Consider the following 17874-nt stretch of genomic DNA (forward strand, 5'->3'; position numbering starts at 1 on the left):
ACTTTTCTGTTTTTTGTATTGTTGAAAATAAATATACATTGAAATTTCGAAAATGTTTCTCGTAGTTTTTGTTTGGCTGTAAATGGGTTAAAATAAAACAATCTTACGGCCATTTTCACAATGTACGATAAAAAGTTAACGTGAACTTTAACCGCAAGTTAGGCTAATATGAATTTCACAATGTACGATTAATTCTTAACTTACACTATTTAACAACAAAGTTGCTGTTAAATATAACCGAATAAATTTCGCCGGTTAGCATCTTAATTGTAAGAAATATAATAAAAGAAATATAATGGAAAAACATTTATATTTTTGTAATATTTAAAATTTTTAAAAGTGTAAAGCGAAGAAAAGTAAATTTTGCACGGGGTGATCCATATACCACCCGGATATTGCGCTTACAAACCAAACAACAAATGTGCACTTTTCCTTGTTGGTTTTCAGTAATTGTTGTTCAGTTTGTTCTGTAAATTTTACAGTTAGGTACCTTAATGTTTTTGAGTTTTATACGTCTTTTTTATTATACCACTAAGAAAACACAACTTATTATTTTTTATGCCGTCTTTTAGACATTTTTTTATATTTCAATCTTTCATTACACTATTTTTCGTAAACAAATGTATGCATTATTGCCATACTTTCTACTGAATGCTTTGGTTAAGTAATCAAATGATGGTGAAACGTAAATCGGTAACCGTTGGTTAAATGGTCCCCGTTAAACAAACCGACAGTTAGTTAATTTTCCGGTTAAAATGAAATAATCGTACATTGTGAAAATGGCCGTTAGGATGATTTTATAATAAATAAAATTTAATATCGTACGTGACATACCGTACGTGACAGATTTTTCACTTATAATAAAACAATATATATTCTGTAAATATATACAAAAATTAAAAAAAAACAAGTAAGAGTGCTATATTCGGCTATGCCGAATCTTATATACCCTTCACCTTTGTTGTGGATGCATTATTATTTTTTATAATTAGTATATATGTATGTATGTACATTGCCCACTTTCAGCGTACAGCATCCTAAATTTATCAAGAACACAAAAAACAACAACAACGCCAAACGAAACAAAACACCAAAAGAAAAAACAAAATACGCAAGCCAATGAAACCAACACACGTCCAAACATACGTTTAATTGTATAAAAAACAACAACGCCAAAAGAAACAAAACACACATACGATTTGTTGCTTTTTTGTCAAAAAAACCAACACACAACCAAACAAACGTTTAGTTGTATAAAAAACAACAACAACGCCAAAAGAAACAAAACACACAAAAAAACAAAATACGCAAAGCATGCACAACCAAGCATACGTTTTGTTGCTTTTTTGTAAAAAAAACCAACACACAACCAAACAAACGTTTAGTTGTATAAAAAACAACAACAATGCCAAAAGAAACAAAACACAAAAAAAAACAAAATACACAAAACTTGCACATCCACACATACGTTTTGTTGTTTTTTTGTCAAAGCATGCAATACATTGTGTTTTTTGATGAAATTTTCAGAGGTTGTCTCGGATTTTTGCTCATATCTCCGTTATTTATGGACGGATTTTGCTGATTTTAAATAGCAAAATTCTCGAAAGTATGTCTGACAGAATTGTTGAAGATTTGGATCCCGGAGATATCTGGGGCCTTCAGAAAATTGATTTCAACAGACAGACAGACAGACAGACGGACAGACAGACAGACAGACAGACAGACAGACGGACATGGCTTAATCGACTCCGCTATCTATAAGGATCCAGAATATATATACTTTATAGGGTCGGAAATGAAAAATGTAGAAATTACAAACGGAATGACAAACTTATATATACCCTTCTCACGAAGCTGAAGGGTATAAAAATGAATAGAAAATATACATACATTCGGCAATTTTCTTTATAAACCTTTAATAAATGTGAAACTAAAATACATACTTATGTATTTCTAATTTAACGCATGAAGCAGAATTGGAACTTATTTCTAGACACTTTTTATATAAAAATGTTATACATACTCCTATATATAATAATTCGATACTATTTAATTAATCCACTTTTTCGATGTGTCAGCATATCGATAAGAAAGCGATATAATATTCGGTGAGTTTCAACTTCAAAATTATATGTATGTTTGAGAGACTTTTTCGATAGAAATGGTTTGCAGGGTATATTTCTATTCTGCGACTTCTATGCATTAATATTTAACACAGAACAATTTCGGCCATCTGTTGGTCAATCATAAAATATTATGAATGTCTGTTAAAAATTCTAAGCAACCAAAAATAAAAAAAAGCCACCTGGATGTCAAAATACAACAAATCCACTAAGTATTAACACATTTTAAAGTTCATAAAGCTTTCGTCTATAGAGCTTTTCACAAAAATTAGTCCACAGTATTATAGAAACATGCGCAATGGACACTCTGCTGTCAAATATTCTACTGTCAAAATTTTTACAATAAATACTTGTTTTATTTATTTTCACCGAGCTCATCACAACTCAAGAAAAAACCAAAGTTATTAAATAATATTTTCATGATTTTTATCATCGACATAGTGAAACAAATTAAATACATACTAATTTTATTAATAATACAACATAATACCAAGAAAGTTTTCCACAAGCTAAATATAATAATAATAAAAAAATGTGAATGTAAATACACGAGTATTCATACGATTAAATAATGTGTACAAGCAGTTTCAACATGAAACATTTATTTTAAAGAAAACAATACAAATAGAAATATTATTTTAGTGTTATTTTCATCAAAACACCCTGAAATAGAATAAAAATATAAAAAAATACACTGTAAAGGAAAACCACCACCGCCACCATCCGAATAATGAAAACAACGTGCGAATAAAACTGTCAAAGTACGGAATTAAAGTGAGTTTCATTAAATAAAGTCAGGAACAAAGGTGTTGTTACGAATAAATGTTTTCTTTTTTCCAGTTAGGTACTAAAAATTTAAATACATTTGTTAGAAATTATTAAAAAAGTTCGTTTTAAAACATTTAGAAATATATTTTGGTAGTAGAACTTAAAACGATTGTACTTTTATTGATTTTTATCCGTTTAATGTTGTCATTAATGATAATATTTATTCATCACACACTCACAACAACAACTTAAACTGCACACCCATCCTGCGAGTCTTGAGCCCACGAGATATTTCCTTTTCATTTCATATTTATAATCAATTCAAAGATTATCACATTATGTTGTTGCCCTCGAATGCAAATATGTGCTGTTAATTGCATTTTTGGGTCTAAAAATCAGTTTAAATTAGAAAACGTTTAAACCAAGTCACAGACGGAAAATTTATTTAAACATTTTTATTACTCAATCTTCAAATATAATTTTCTGTCAGAGTTTCTAAATCATGCGGTTTGATTTAAAAACGATCACTCTGTATTGAGAGGTCAATCTCTCAGAGTGAATTTGAAAATTTATATATTTGGGGTATTCATTCACACGGTCTACTATTTGGTCATAATGTCCTAATATATTATGATAGTTTAAACAAATTTGTGTTGTGTTTCAAAAAAAAAGTTCTAAACTAATAACACTATTTAAAATATGTTTATTGTTTTATAATAAAATAATATATTTTTTTGTTTAAAACACAACAACAACTGTTATAATATATTAGGATTAGGGTATGCAATCAATTATCCGGATTATCAAGGTTTTACTGTATTTTATTTTAAATATTAATATTTGTTTCGACATGTTTTTTTCGACAAAAAAACAAAATTGTGAGTTCCTAAAATATTAAATTTGCTATGGTTGAGGTTCAACTTTTAATAAGAGTGGTGAAAAATCGTGCAGTTTCAATTGTAAATATCTAACCGCTTAACCAATTTTAACACTGTTGGTAAAAATGGTTGTTGTTGTTGTAGCAGCAGTAATTGCTGAGTTGACATCCCTTGGCCGAGTGAACTCGAGTCATTCCGGTGCGTAGAATCGGCTATCGTGGGAATGGGTAAAAATGGCAATGTGGCCTAGTTTCAATATATATCCCTAAAAATCCATTTATTATTATAAAGGATATGTACTAGGGTATTCATTTGACTAATGATCATTCGATTAATCGAATAATTTCTTACGAATAATTATTCGAACAATTTGAAAATGGCCATTTTCGAATAACGAATAATTCGAACAATTTTATGTAGAATAATCGAATAAAACGAATAAATGTTCATATATATTTAAAGTTATTAAATTGCTTATAGATTTTTGGTAATTATTCGAACTTTATATACATGTATATAATTTGAAAGTAAATTTTTAATTTATTTTTTTTGTAATAATTCAAAGAATATCACTGAATACTAAAATTTAAATAATTGGCAAATATATTACTGCAAGAAGTTACAATTCTATAAACAAATCTTTCAAAATTTTTAACTTAGGACTTGAACTAATGAAAATAAAAGGTACGGAATAAAATATTTGTTATTTAGCTGGCGAAATATTAGAAGAATCGCAATTAATAATCAAAATATTAACTTTACATTAAAGTGGAGTTGAATGTGATGGAGAATGTGATTTTGAATCGGTCGTCGAAAGTGATATTGAGGATGACATTTATAATGATTACATTATCTGTTCTTAAAATATATGTATGTATATAAGTGATGTTATTAACCGCGTACGTAAGTGTTGCAAAATATTTAATAAATCGAATGATAAACACAAATATTGCAAACTAACGTTTTGTTGCAAGAAAAGCAAGGAGTTCGTCTTATACATGATTTGGAACATCGTTGGACATCTTTGTCTAACATGGCAATAAACTTTTTGCGTATTTGTAAATGCGTCAATCATGCACTGCCTGACTTCAAATTAGCCAACGTTGATAGACCTTGATGTATAATACAATTTGTTATAAATAATTTAGAAATAGCGAATAATTAATTTACTAGAGAACTATTTACTCAATTTAAAACCCGAATTAATGAACGAAATAAAAAAGTTCTTACTACGTTTATATTGTATTTGAATTCAGGATCATGTCCAACTAGCTCAAATTTTTTAAAGCATAGATCCAAAACGGAAACTAAAGTGTTTGCTACTCAATTGTTTTGTAGATTGCTCGGGAGTTATTCTGATCAGAATATTTCTGTTGAAAATTTAACGATGTACTTTGTTTTCGAATGTTTTTTTAACATTATCAATACTTGAATTGTTAACGTTATTTTTCGTTTTTCTTTAACAATAAAATATTAAAAAACAGACATCAAAAATTCATTCTTTAATTTTTTAAAAAAATTTAAATTATTCGAATAATTCGATTAATTTTAAACGTGTGATCGAATTATTCGAACAAGTTAAAATCTCTTATTCGAAAAAGACTCTGGCATACCTAACAGTTTGCCAGGAGTGCGAGACTTTAACACGCTAAAAAACCTCTATCTCCAATCCAAGTTCCCCGTGGAACTACCGTTAATTATTTCTTCACAGGGTGGGGAAAGGTAGAAACCTACACTATTCTAATTCGATTCTTCTACGAATCTCCTCTTCCCTACGAAGTTCTTCTAGAACCAATCTCACATAATGACATACAGTATTCCAATTGTCGAGGGATGACAACATAATAGGCACTATATTTGACGGCTCAACACTACACCCTACTACTGCCTCTAGATTATCTCTATCATGTCGGAATCTGGGACATATGAAGAAAACATGTCGTGCATCTTCCTCTACATTACCGGTACACTGCGGACAAAACGGATCCAAGTCATGTTTAAAACGATACAGATACGATTTGAAGCAACCGTGTCCACTTAACATCTGTGTGACATAAAAATCTAGGTCACCGTGGCGTCTTTCGACCCAATCCTTAATGTCAGGGATCAACTGATGCGTCCACCTACCCTTATCTGATGCTGACCAACGTGTCTGCCAATTGCCAATACTCCTACTTCTTGCCATTTCGCCAAAGCTAACATCATCTATAGTAGAATATGTTGCTTGCCTAAGTTCCTGAGCCTGAAGGTCAATTGCAACTAGACCAGCAATAACAAAGGCTGCTTCATCCGACACAGTGCGGAATGCAGTGCACACACGTAAGGCAGCGAGCCTATATACAGAGGTTATACGCTTTGCAAAAGATGAAAACCTCAACGAATCTGACCATATGGAGGATGCATATAAGATAATACTTTTAACAACCTCGGATAACAGCTTCCTTTGCAAATATTTCGGGCCTCGTGTGTTCGGCAAATTTGCTGATCAACATGCTACCCCAACCCCCCGCCAAATCAGATATAATATAATTAAATCTGCAGATGTCGAACGACTGCAGAAATCATTTTACCTAATTTTATGATGATCGGTCCATAATTAGTCATAGCTCCCACATAAGGTCAACTTCCAAAAATCACTTTAACACATTAATGCCTGACCATAGATCCGCTCGTACGATTTTAACTAAATTTGTATAAATGTACCTGGTGGCCGGTAGAAGTTGTTTGGAGTGAAAAAAAAAATGTTACCTCCTTACATACCCGTGATAGGACATGGGTATTTAAATACCCAACAGGCTTTAAAGAGATATTTGTTTCAATATTTTAAAAATATTTATCTTAGTAAAGAAAAGTGAAAAGGTGTATCTCTGAGCAATATTTTAAACAATATAACTATAAAATGTTAAAAATTGGAATATTTGTTATATACACCTTTATCGTGGTTGGCGTATGTGTTTTACGCCTACTACAGTTTCGTACTAGATTAAAGATAAAATGTAACCTGTTTTTTTAATCTAGTACAAAACTGTTTTAGGCGTAAAAAGCATACGCCAATTACGATAAGGGTGATTATAAAAACGATTCGTAGTCAAAAAATCATTACTACTGTCGAATACAAGACATTATTGAAATTTGGTCTAATGGAGAACATCATTTTGGCGAACAACTGTTGATATCAATATAATAATTTGTTTCACGCGAAATTGGAATGAGGAATGCGGTCGAGTGAAAAAGAGGATGTACCAGTGACCTCAACCTCTAGTAATGTTGGCCATACTTCGGCAAGGAGGTATAGTATGGGTTCAAATCGACCTAAAATCGATAAGGGAACACACCAACATGGTCTAGGCGACAAAGCTACCAGTTTTATAAGGTGCTTTTTGATGATACGGCGACCTCATATAAAGCTTTGTATGAAAATATCGCATTCGGGTTCGGGAAAGATGTGGTATTAGCCATTGTTAACAAATGCTTTCGATGCAGCTATGGTAAATGCATGGAAGCTACATTGTCTTTGTCGCAAATATGAGAAAAAGTTGCAAATGTCGCAATTTGATTTCCGAGTAGAGGTATGTGAGTCGATAATGGTGAAATCAAATCATCAAAATCCCGGGAAAATGCTGACATCCGGGGCACATATGGGGCTGAGGTATGATCGCATTGATCATTTAATCGGAAATCTATCCACTCGTCATCGTTGTCCACAGTGCGGTGGAAAAACCGAATATGGATGTTTGAAGTGCCAGGTGAATTCGCACCCAGTTCCATGCATCCAGCACTACCACAATGGAGCAGCTACAGATAAATCTATAATTTTAAAGGCTAAATAATTTACAATTTTAATTTAATAAATTAATTTTTTATTTACGAAAAAATAAATTTTTTTGATATGGAAAAATTTGTTATATTTGGAACTCATTTACATTATACACCGTGTGTCGTGCAAGTGTGTTTACAAACAACTTTTAACTTGTCTACATTATAGATGGGATGTCTAAAGCTATATAAATCCGCCGGTTGTTTTTGATTTTTCGCATTGTCCTTTATTTCGCATTATCCTCTTTTTCCAAGCATTTTTCGACATAGAAAAAATCACCATTTTACATGTATGGAAGATAAACTCAAAAAGCAACAAATTTTACTTTTTTATTTTTTTCTGGGATAATCAATGTCTATTTCTAAATAAAAAACGTAAGTTGAAGTCTTAATCTATAATCTGGCACTCCCTAGATTTTTTTTACTGTCGTCACTTTTTTGGGTATTTAAATACCCATTAGGCAGGAATGGATTAACATAGAATTCAACGGAAATAAATTTCATAGAAATATAAATACCACGGCCCAAAACAGTATAGAAAAAAAGAGGGAAATAAATCTGTAACTTCTAAACTTCTTAATAAAAAATAGATAAAATTCTCTAACCATTTATACACAACATGTCTACTTTATGTGTTTTACGTGGAAAATTAATTAGGGAAAACTTAGAATTTCGTCCCGTTAATAAAACAATAGTGTATAATTTTTTTGCCATTTCGAAATAATTGAGTTTAAAACTTTTGTGTTAGTAGACATCTAGAACAAAAGTAATATTTCAATTGATCTTTTGAGCCACTTTGTGGAAGTAGAATTTCACCAAATTTTGACCAAATATAGAATCAGTTATGTAGATAATGGTGTATATGCTTATACATCATTGTTTTATTGAGGGGATGATATATAAACTATCTAAAAGAATTGAAGAAATGGTCTATCAACAATTTTACATATAAAACATTTGCAATTTCAGTTATGAAAAAGAGGCGGAATGGCATTACAAGGTTGGCGACTTTGCGGCGTAACTGTAACAATTGTTATATATATTGGAGGAGTACTATTTTTATCCATGAATAATGTTCCTGGCTCACATCCAAGACGTATGCGAATTGAACGATTTGCAGAGGTAAATGTTATCAATACATATGCTATTACTAAAATGGACTTAATGTTCCTAAATTTAAAGTCTTTAACTTACCAAAGGTATGTATTTCTTTTTTTGTTTGTTTTTGCAATAGTTTCCTAATTATCATAATCAAAAAGTATCCGGCATTAATCAAAAGATGACCATTAGATGGTGTAAAGAACTAAAATATTTGCAAACAGTGCTTCCAGTAGATACTGCAGATGCAGCTTCCGAATTTAAAAGTACGTATGAGTATGTTCCTTGTTGCATTTTAAGTTTTGCCAGTGAAACATTTCAAATTCTATTCAGCTCCAAATATTAGCGATAATGAAGAAAACATTAAGACTGGATTGACTGCGTTAGCGTCATTTCCGGGAAGTGGGAATACTTGGCTACGATACTTATTGCAGCAATCTACTGGTAAGTATTTTATTTATAAATATCCCTTTTAGAATTCATAATATGAAAATGTTCCATGGTAAAACTTTGGTAACTAGATGGTATCCTACACCCATTGGCAATATATAAATTGTAATAATCAAGGCAAGTTTAAATAACTATGAAATAAAATTCTGGATATTTGAGCGACTCACTTCATATGGAAAACAAAAAAAGTATTTTTGGGGCCAATGACCAGTTTTTGAGACAATAAATCACAGGAAACAGCTAGACCTTTCAAATTTCGTACAGATGATAACAATGCGTTTTTAAGTCTTCACTAAAAAATTTAAGTCAATTGGGATGTGCCACACCCATTTCCAGTAGGTGGATTAAATTGCAACTGCGGTTGAAGATCACTGGAAAATAATAAGTTTCTGACTTTCAACTATGTCACATAAATGCTCACCAAATACTTTAGTAATCATTTCAAGTCAATCCGCCTACTGTCACATACACCTCTAGTGACAGGAAATTGCATCATTCTGTTCGAGTTTCGGTTTTATTTTAAAACGTTTATGGGAGCTATCACTGTTTATGTACAAATGGCCCTAAAATTAGGTGGCATGTTTTCTGTGTATCTGAAACTTATTTGTGTTGAATTTTATTTGAATTCATTAAAATGATTTTTGGAAGAGGGCCTTCTATGGGAGCTTTGACTAATTATGGACCAATCTTTATAAAATTGAATTTTGTATATATATAACTTATTTGCATTGAATTTTAATGGAATATCAACATTTTTAAGATTATAAGCTGGTTAAATTTATTTTCGGAAGTGGGCCATATATGGGAGCTATGACTAATTAAGGACCGATCGTCACAAAATTTGCTGGTACGAGTTCGGCTTATATAAAACTTATTTGTGCTGAATTTGGTTTGGTTATATAACTAAGATCTTTATGAGGGTTTAACTATTTTCAGATAGGGCAGTCGTATAAGGCTAGGAGAAATAATGGACCGATTCTAAACAAATTGCCTGTGGCAAGACAAAAGCTTGTACCAAATTTTGTCGAATTATCTTTTAATTGCAACCTGTACTTTGATTGCAAGGTTTACATGGACGAAAGGACAGACGGACGGACATTTTTTGAGATTTCAAATCACTTGATTGATAAAATGTGATTTTCAGAACAGAAATCCGTTCAAATATTAAATACTCGTTTATAATTCACAGAAATACATACTTAAATTACACTTTATAATCTTCTAGAATGCAGTTGATGTTAACTCTAACAGCGCCTATGATAAACTAAAAAAACTGACTGCGACTTGCTGTACCTATTTATACAGTGTCATATTTTAGAAGCTACATGAATTATCTAACGGACAAAACTAGAAGTTTCTACTTTTGATTGCAAATAAAAGCAGTTTAGTAGTTTTTAATTGTAAAAACTCTTTATTTGTTCAAATGTACAACAACAGTTTAAATATTTACTATGTGTTTTTAATACACATACACAGACTTAAACTATACTTTATAATATACATGAAAGCAATTGATGTTATCTCAAGATCCTATAACAAACTCACTGATTACTGCAACCGCAGTCACTATTAATACACACTGACATCTTCATCTCTGTAGCCTAGATTGTTATTAACGGTCAAAACTCGTATATTCGAATTCTAGAGCTTTCGATGTTAATGTTAGCAGCTTAAACATTTCGTGTTGCCCTACTTACAAACAATGCTAATAACCGCATGTTATCAACATTGTTGATAAGTAGAAGCTTCTACTGATGGACATGTTTATAAACATAGATGAAGGTTGCGGGCAGACGTTAAAGACCGTTAATTCAAATCGTTATTGCAAATTCGTAACAGTACGTTTGTTATCAATTATAATTTCCCAAAAATTTCAAATACATACAAACTAAAGAAAACTGAAAAACCAACGTCAAAAAATAAAATAATTTTCATATATTTTCAATTCAAACTATGTTAAGATTTAATTTAAAATAAATGTCTATAAAAATAGTGTTACTAAATGTTATTTTGAACAAAACTATGTGAATTTTGTGAAATATCGAGCAGATAAAATAATAGATTTGAGTTATGCAAGTGGTGTAAATCTAAAGAAACAATCTAATATTTTATTTTGCTTGGTTTCAACAAGGTAACTAATTGATAACTCTAGCTAATAAGTAATTCTACTTTATATATGACTAGTTGATAGCCCCGGCTTCGCCCGGTAGCATTTACTAATGTTAGTTCGTCAAGTTTCTCCAACCCTGCCTGTTCTTATTTATTTGCAAATAAAATATCTAAATTTGTACTGCATACTTTAGGGGCTTTTTTATTACAGTTGACTGGACTCAAAAAAGCCGGTTTTAGCCGTAATTTTTTAATTTTTTTTCTTTACAAACCATCTTCTGAAAATTTCGTTCTCACGTGATGACATTACATACATGGACCATTTCATTTTTATATATATAGATGATGTATGTATATCCAAATGAAGTGATCTGAGTTTGGGATATTAAAATTCTGGTGGGCAGTTTCCTCTCCTGGTTGTAAACGTAACATGTTAACTTTTGATTATATTCTGGTGATTTTATTGGGCTAAACTTGTTCATTATAGATTTCTTAGACATCTGGGCTAACTGTGATTCAGAGTCTTATACTGTGCGAATGCGTATAAAATCTTATTTTTTTTACTTAAATGTTAAGCGAATATCAAACCTTTATTCTTAACACTTCATTCCCACGTCACATCAGCTTTTCTTAATGTCCCTGTTCTAAAATTCATATTAGTGCGATACCGTTCCGAAAGAATACATCTGAGTTAGAAGTATGTGGGGGCTTTCACATCAAGTGAACCAATTTTTAAAATCAATATCTTCCGATCGGGATGCAATTAGACATATTGGATAGTAATTCAGACACAATTTTTCAATAAGATCGGTCAAGAACTCTCTGAGTTATAGGGGGTCAACATTTTTGCCAAACATGTGATTTTTCTCATCCATGTAACTTATTACCTATTGTTCTTAGCAAAATGTGTCCCAAATAGTTTAGATAGCTATTTCTCCAATCATTCGAAAAAAAATATTTAAAAAAAAAAAAAAAATGTTTAATATTTTTTTTTCCGAAATCAAAAACTTTTTTAACTTTGGAGAAATACCTATCTAAACTATTTTTGACACATTTTGCTAAGAACAATAGGTAATAAGTTACATGGATGAGAAAATCACATGTTTGGCAAAAATGTCAAATTTTGACCCCCTACAACTCAGAGAGTTCTTGACCGATCTTATTGAAAAATTGTGTCTGAATTACTATCCAATAGGTCTAACCTCCTAACCAAATTTCATCCCGATCGGAAGACATAGATTTTAAAAGTTGGTTCACTTGACGTGAAATCCCCCATATGTAAATTATTTTCAAGCATAATTTAAAAGCTTATTTTATAAAAAAGTATTTTTGAGATTTTTCGGAAGAGGTCGCTCAGTTCGAGTTTTAGCCAAAAATCGGTTTGTCGACCTTTTTTTTAGTTTTCTTCATAACTATGTTAAAAACCACGTTGTTTTAATTTGTTGACCAAATGTTTTAAGAGATAAATATCAAAGCTTAACTTCTATACGCATAAACCATAAGTTCTGGCAATACTTTTTCCCATTAAGGTACCATATATTAATTTTTTTGTAACATCTTTCGAAAAATCTTTGACCCTATAAGCTTTGAAATTATGATTGATCCCCAATGTACACCCTAATGTACTTACATATTAATTTTTAAATTTGAATAGAAAAACGATCAAGTGTTGAAAGGAATGGAAGAAAAAATCAAATAATTGTTGCACAGAAAAATCATCAAAATGATACTATTAATTAAAATTTAAATTAAAATTTTTAATTGAAAAAAAAATCAAATTAAAATAGTATTAAATATAGTAATTGAATTTCTGTACAAATTTCAATTAAATTTTTAATTGAATCAATCAATTATGTTTGTAATTGCAATTTTGCACTAAATTTTATTAAAATATTAATTAACACAATTCTGAAATTAATTAGCAATTTTTAATTTTATTTCATTATTATAATTATTTTACATATTGTATAAACATATAAAAGCTTAAAATTAATTTACATGTACACAGAAAAAACTATTTCTTAAACCGTTTCAATTCAAATATTTGTCACATATTGAACTGGTTTCAATTATTTTATAATTGAATCAAGTATTCATGTGCTCAAAAACAAAATTTTCTGATACTTTCTATTGAATTTTGAGTTTTGAATTTGATAATTTTGATATTTGAATATACAATTTTCGTTATTTGTTGAACTTTAAATACAAAAATTATTGAATAGATAATTTTTGTAATTATTGTTATTTTTTGTTTTTTCAATTACGAAAATGATCTATTCAATAATTTTTGTATTTAAAGTTCATCCAATAACAAAAATTGTATATTCAAATATCAAAATTATCAAATTCAAAACACAAAATTGAATTAATATTAACAAAATATTTTAAAAATTGCACACATTTATGTATTGCATAATCTAACCTGTTCGTACTTACCGAATAGCTTGCCATAATCCATAAAATAGCATGATTGTCTCTATCTTCCCATCATTTGGAATTAACGCGTCTCAAAATTATCCAAATTGGGAACATTTTATATTAAAATATTATATTTGACTTATAGAATGTAAACAAATTTTCAAAATATTTTTTCTTTTATTATTTTAATTTCTTTTAAAATGTCAGTATTTTTAAAAAAATACTACTACCAATTAAAAAAATAATTAAATTAATTAAAACAAATTATTAAAGTTTAAAATAAAACCAAATAATAAGTTAATTGAACAAATTTAAGCAATAATTTTTTCTGTGTGTGTTTAGTCCTGATAAGCTGCATTATCCTCCAAACAATGTAGTTGAATGAAGTTATTTAAATAACAAACTTGGGGTTTTAGTACGTTAAAAATAAATTGCTTTACGTTTACGTTTTTTTTATTCAAACAAGTGTAGTCGGTCCAATATCGTTAAATATATAGAAAATATGGGGTATACCTTATTATTTTTCCAACTGTACAAATATACATATTATGTATGTATGTATATGTAAGTAATTAATGTATGTATTATATATAATTGAAATCTTTTAGGAATATTGACTGGAAGCATATATAAAGATTATGGATTACTTAAAACTGGATTTCCAGGCGAAAATATTTGCAACAGTTCTGTGTTATTAGTTAAAACTCACGAGTGGGGTCCAAAGGCATGGGCGCCTTTCTCAAAAGTAATTTTATTAGTTAGAGATCCAGAAAAAGCTATCATTGCCGAATTCAATCGCCAAAGTGGTGGTCATGTGGGTTTCGCCTCTCCAGATCGTTATAAGCGAACAAAGGGAAAATGTAAGCAGCAACTACAAAAGAGCAATGTTATAGAATTCAATTATTTTTAAAATTTTTATTATTTTTTCTTAGATTGGCAACAATTCGTAACGAATAAATTAAGAGGCTGGGAGCTAATGAATCTCAACTGGGCTCGCAATTTCACCGGGAGTGTTAAAGTTGTGTTCTATGACGATTTAGTCAACAATCTCGAACCAGTATTAAGAAGCATTTTAGAATTTCTTCAATTTCCAGTGGACGAAGTAAGCGCCAAGCGCCAAGCGACAATTTTTCAATTAACATTATTTTATAATTATTCAATACTGATGTTATTATGTTTTGCAGGATCTACTAAATTGTGCTCTAATAAGAAAGGAGGGTATATTTAGAAGGAAAAAACGCATTTTATCATTTGATCCGTATACGCCGGCCATGAGAGCGAAATTAGAGGAGAAAAAGCAATATGTCTACAACATGCTGGGACGTCTACAATAAATACTCAATGACATGTTTGTTATCCATTACAAGTCAGAAAACCAGTAATCTAATATACATATTTATAAATAGAAATAAGAACAATTATAACGACTAAATGTAATTAAATGAAATGAGCACAATATCCATTTGCTTTGGCTATTTTATTTACACAACTTTACTATCGAATAGTACTTCGAATATACAAATAAATTACATTCATACGTAGTATAATTGAAAATTAGCTAATAAAATATAAACAAACAAATTATAACACAATTTTTATAGTGATTAAGCAATTATAAATAATTTTAAACGAATAACACCTACACACATCTTCTATACATACATACAATCATACATATTTATTTTTTATTTGTTAATACATTCATTCATGTATATATCTATCTACATAATAAATTATTGTTTTAACTTTATTTTTTTTTAATATTGTATTGTCATTAAACATTAAAAATTACAATAATTTATACACTCGAGAAAAAAGTATTACTACAATAACAGTGTTACAAGTTTACAAATGTCAATAAATGTATTTATGTATGTAGGTAACAATGGAAATTATGTTCAAAAATAATTTAAATGTTTCGTTTAAAACTAAAACAAACAATACATATTTTTTCAGTTAATAAACAAAAATAGAAGGCAATGACCACATGTGTTTACCAAAAATATCTGTTTTTTTCTTCATATTAATTTTTTTAAATTCTTATTTATATATTTTATGCAATTCACTTATAAAGAAGATACATATCGATGGCTTAATATAAAAAAGGCGTAACTCGATTTTTTGTTACTTTACAGGAGAAGGAAAAAACTTAATAGAATCCATATAATTTTAGATACAAAAAAAGTTTTAATGCAATTTTTAATAAAAAGAGGCAACACATTTTATTTCTCATTTAAAATTAATTTTTTTTTTTTTAATGAAGTTATCTAATGGGGCCCTTTTTTCAGTGATATTTTTGAAAAAATATTAAGTTAGCCTTTTTAAACTGAGTTGAAAATGAGACATATTATTATAATAATTCAGGTTTAAATAATAAAAGGAAATAAATCATGAAATTAAGAGGATTAAATTAGAAGTGAAATGTAAAAACAGTTCTCTTGTAACTGTCAGCTGTGTATGACGTGTCTTTTTTTTCTGCGCTCTGTGACTAAATTATTTTACAAAAATTGCATAAAAAACAAACATTTCAAAACGACGGGCAATTACTAAACCTGAGGACTTAAAGTCCTCGGTTTATCCTTCGAACTCTAAGATGAGTAGATATAATTATTGGACTCCTTTACAGGCATTGAATACAGATGACAATGCTCAAAATACAGACACTTCAGTGCAAAATACAAATGTTAGTGAATTTATTTCTCCAATTAAAGTTCTTTCACATAACTGCGAACAATTTCATAAAATGTTTAAAAATTCCGGTATGACTAAATACTGCATAAAAAAAATTTCAATTGGAATCAAAATAATTTGTGAAACTATAGAAACTTTCAATATTATTGTAAAAATTTTAAAAGAACACAATTGTCAGTTTTTTATTCATGAATCAAAGCATGAAAAACCTTATAAATTTGTTTTGTTCGGCTTGGACGGTAAAACAGCTGAAGAAGTAAAAGACGAAATGGTTCTAAAAAAATATAAATGCATAAATGTTAAAAAAGTTGAAAAAAAATATAACGAGTACATTGATACTCTTTATATCATTTATTTTGAAAACGGATCAGTAAAATTACATGACTTAAAACAAAATGTTAAAACTCTCTTTTATATGGTAGTCAAATGGGATTATCAAAGAAGAATTAAAAATAAACCAGTGCAATGTTATAATTGTCAAATGTTTGGGCATGGAGAGAAAGGTTGTTCTATAAAAACCAAATGTGCACTATGTTCAGGTAGGCACAAAACATCAGAATGTACCAACAAAGATAAACTTAGATGTGCAAATTGCAATAAACACACGACTGGCAACTGACATCTCATGTCCAGTAAGAGAATCGTTTATACATATAAGAGAAAATATTCAACGCAAAAATAATCACTCTTCGAATCATAGAACAAATAATCAAAGAAGAATCAACAATAATGTCACAACAAGATTATCTGATAATAACTCTTTCCCTAACCTACCAAACACAAACAGTAGGAATGAAAGTGCTGCAAATATTTGGCAAAGTTCTCAACATAATAATAATTTTAAGAGAAACAATAATCAAAACTCAACTGAACTCTTTACTGCTGAAGACTGCTGACCTTAGATGTATTGAATAAATTAAAAAATTGTAAATCCAAAGAAGAACAATTTCATGTTATCACACAATTATCAATACAATATTTATATAATAAATAAAATATAATGGCAGGCCAATTAAATATTATATTTTGGAATTGTAGAAGTATAAGAAATAAATATTTAGAACTTTATGATTTTTTAATAAATAATAATGTAGATATATGCTTTCTATCAGAAACCTGGTTATCGAATAATGTAAATATACCACAAATAGACTATTATTGTGTTCGTTATGATCGGACCGATCGCATTGGTGGAGGAGTTGCTGTTCTTATAAAAAAAGATATAAGAAATTTTAGAACCATTTTTGCTAAAACGGAACAAATTGAGAATGTAGGTATTTGCTTAACAACTACAGATAATAAACAAATTAATTTATTTGCAGTTTATTTCCCGGGTAATGTAGTAAACTCTGAAACAAAGGGCTTATTTAGAAAAGACTTAAGAAAACTTCTTAAAGTGGATAGTAATGTTATAATTTGTGGAGATCTTAACAGTAAGCATAGAAATTGGAATTGTAATCGTGCAAATGTTTGGGGAAATATTCTGGTTGATACTGTGTCTGTCGTTCCGTACAACATTCTAC

General features: G+C 29.5%; 1 protein-coding gene across 1 annotated transcript; it reads left to right on the plus strand.

Moving 5' to 3' along the window:
• Positions 1-2684: 2684 nt before the first annotated feature.
• On the plus strand, positions 2685-15289 carry LOC135957720 (WSCD family member CG9164). Its single transcript, XM_065508514.1, has 7 exons — positions 2685-2897; positions 8555-8707; positions 8820-8949; positions 9017-9127; positions 14269-14520; positions 14593-14762; positions 14845-15289. Exons 2-7 carry the CDS (start codon positions 8573-8575, stop codon positions 14992-14994), a joined length of 948 nt encoding a protein of 315 aa, XP_065364586.1. The 5' UTR covers positions 2685-2897; positions 8555-8572; the 3' UTR covers positions 14995-15289.
• The last annotated feature ends 2585 nt before the right edge of the window (positions 15290-17874 follow it).

This window comes from Calliphora vicina, chromosome 4 (genome assembly GCF_958450345.1).
Source record: "Calliphora vicina chromosome 4, idCalVici1.1, whole genome shotgun sequence".
NCBI lineage: Eukaryota > Metazoa > Arthropoda > Insecta > Diptera > Calliphoridae > Calliphora > Calliphora vicina.

Bases quoted from the DNA above. Each gene is read 5' to 3' on its own strand.
- LOC135957720 (XM_065508514.1), top strand. From the start codon at position 8,573: ATGGCATTACAAGGTTGGCGACTTTGCGGCGTAACTGTAACAATTGTT. The intron at 8,708-8,819 runs GTAAATGTTATC...TTTTTGCAATAG, and splicing joins GAATTGAACGATTTGCAGAG to TTTCCTAATTATCATAATCA. The intron at 8,950-9,016 runs GTACGTATGAGT...AATTCTATTCAG, and splicing joins TGCAGCTTCCGAATTTAAAA to CTCCAAATATTAGCGATAAT.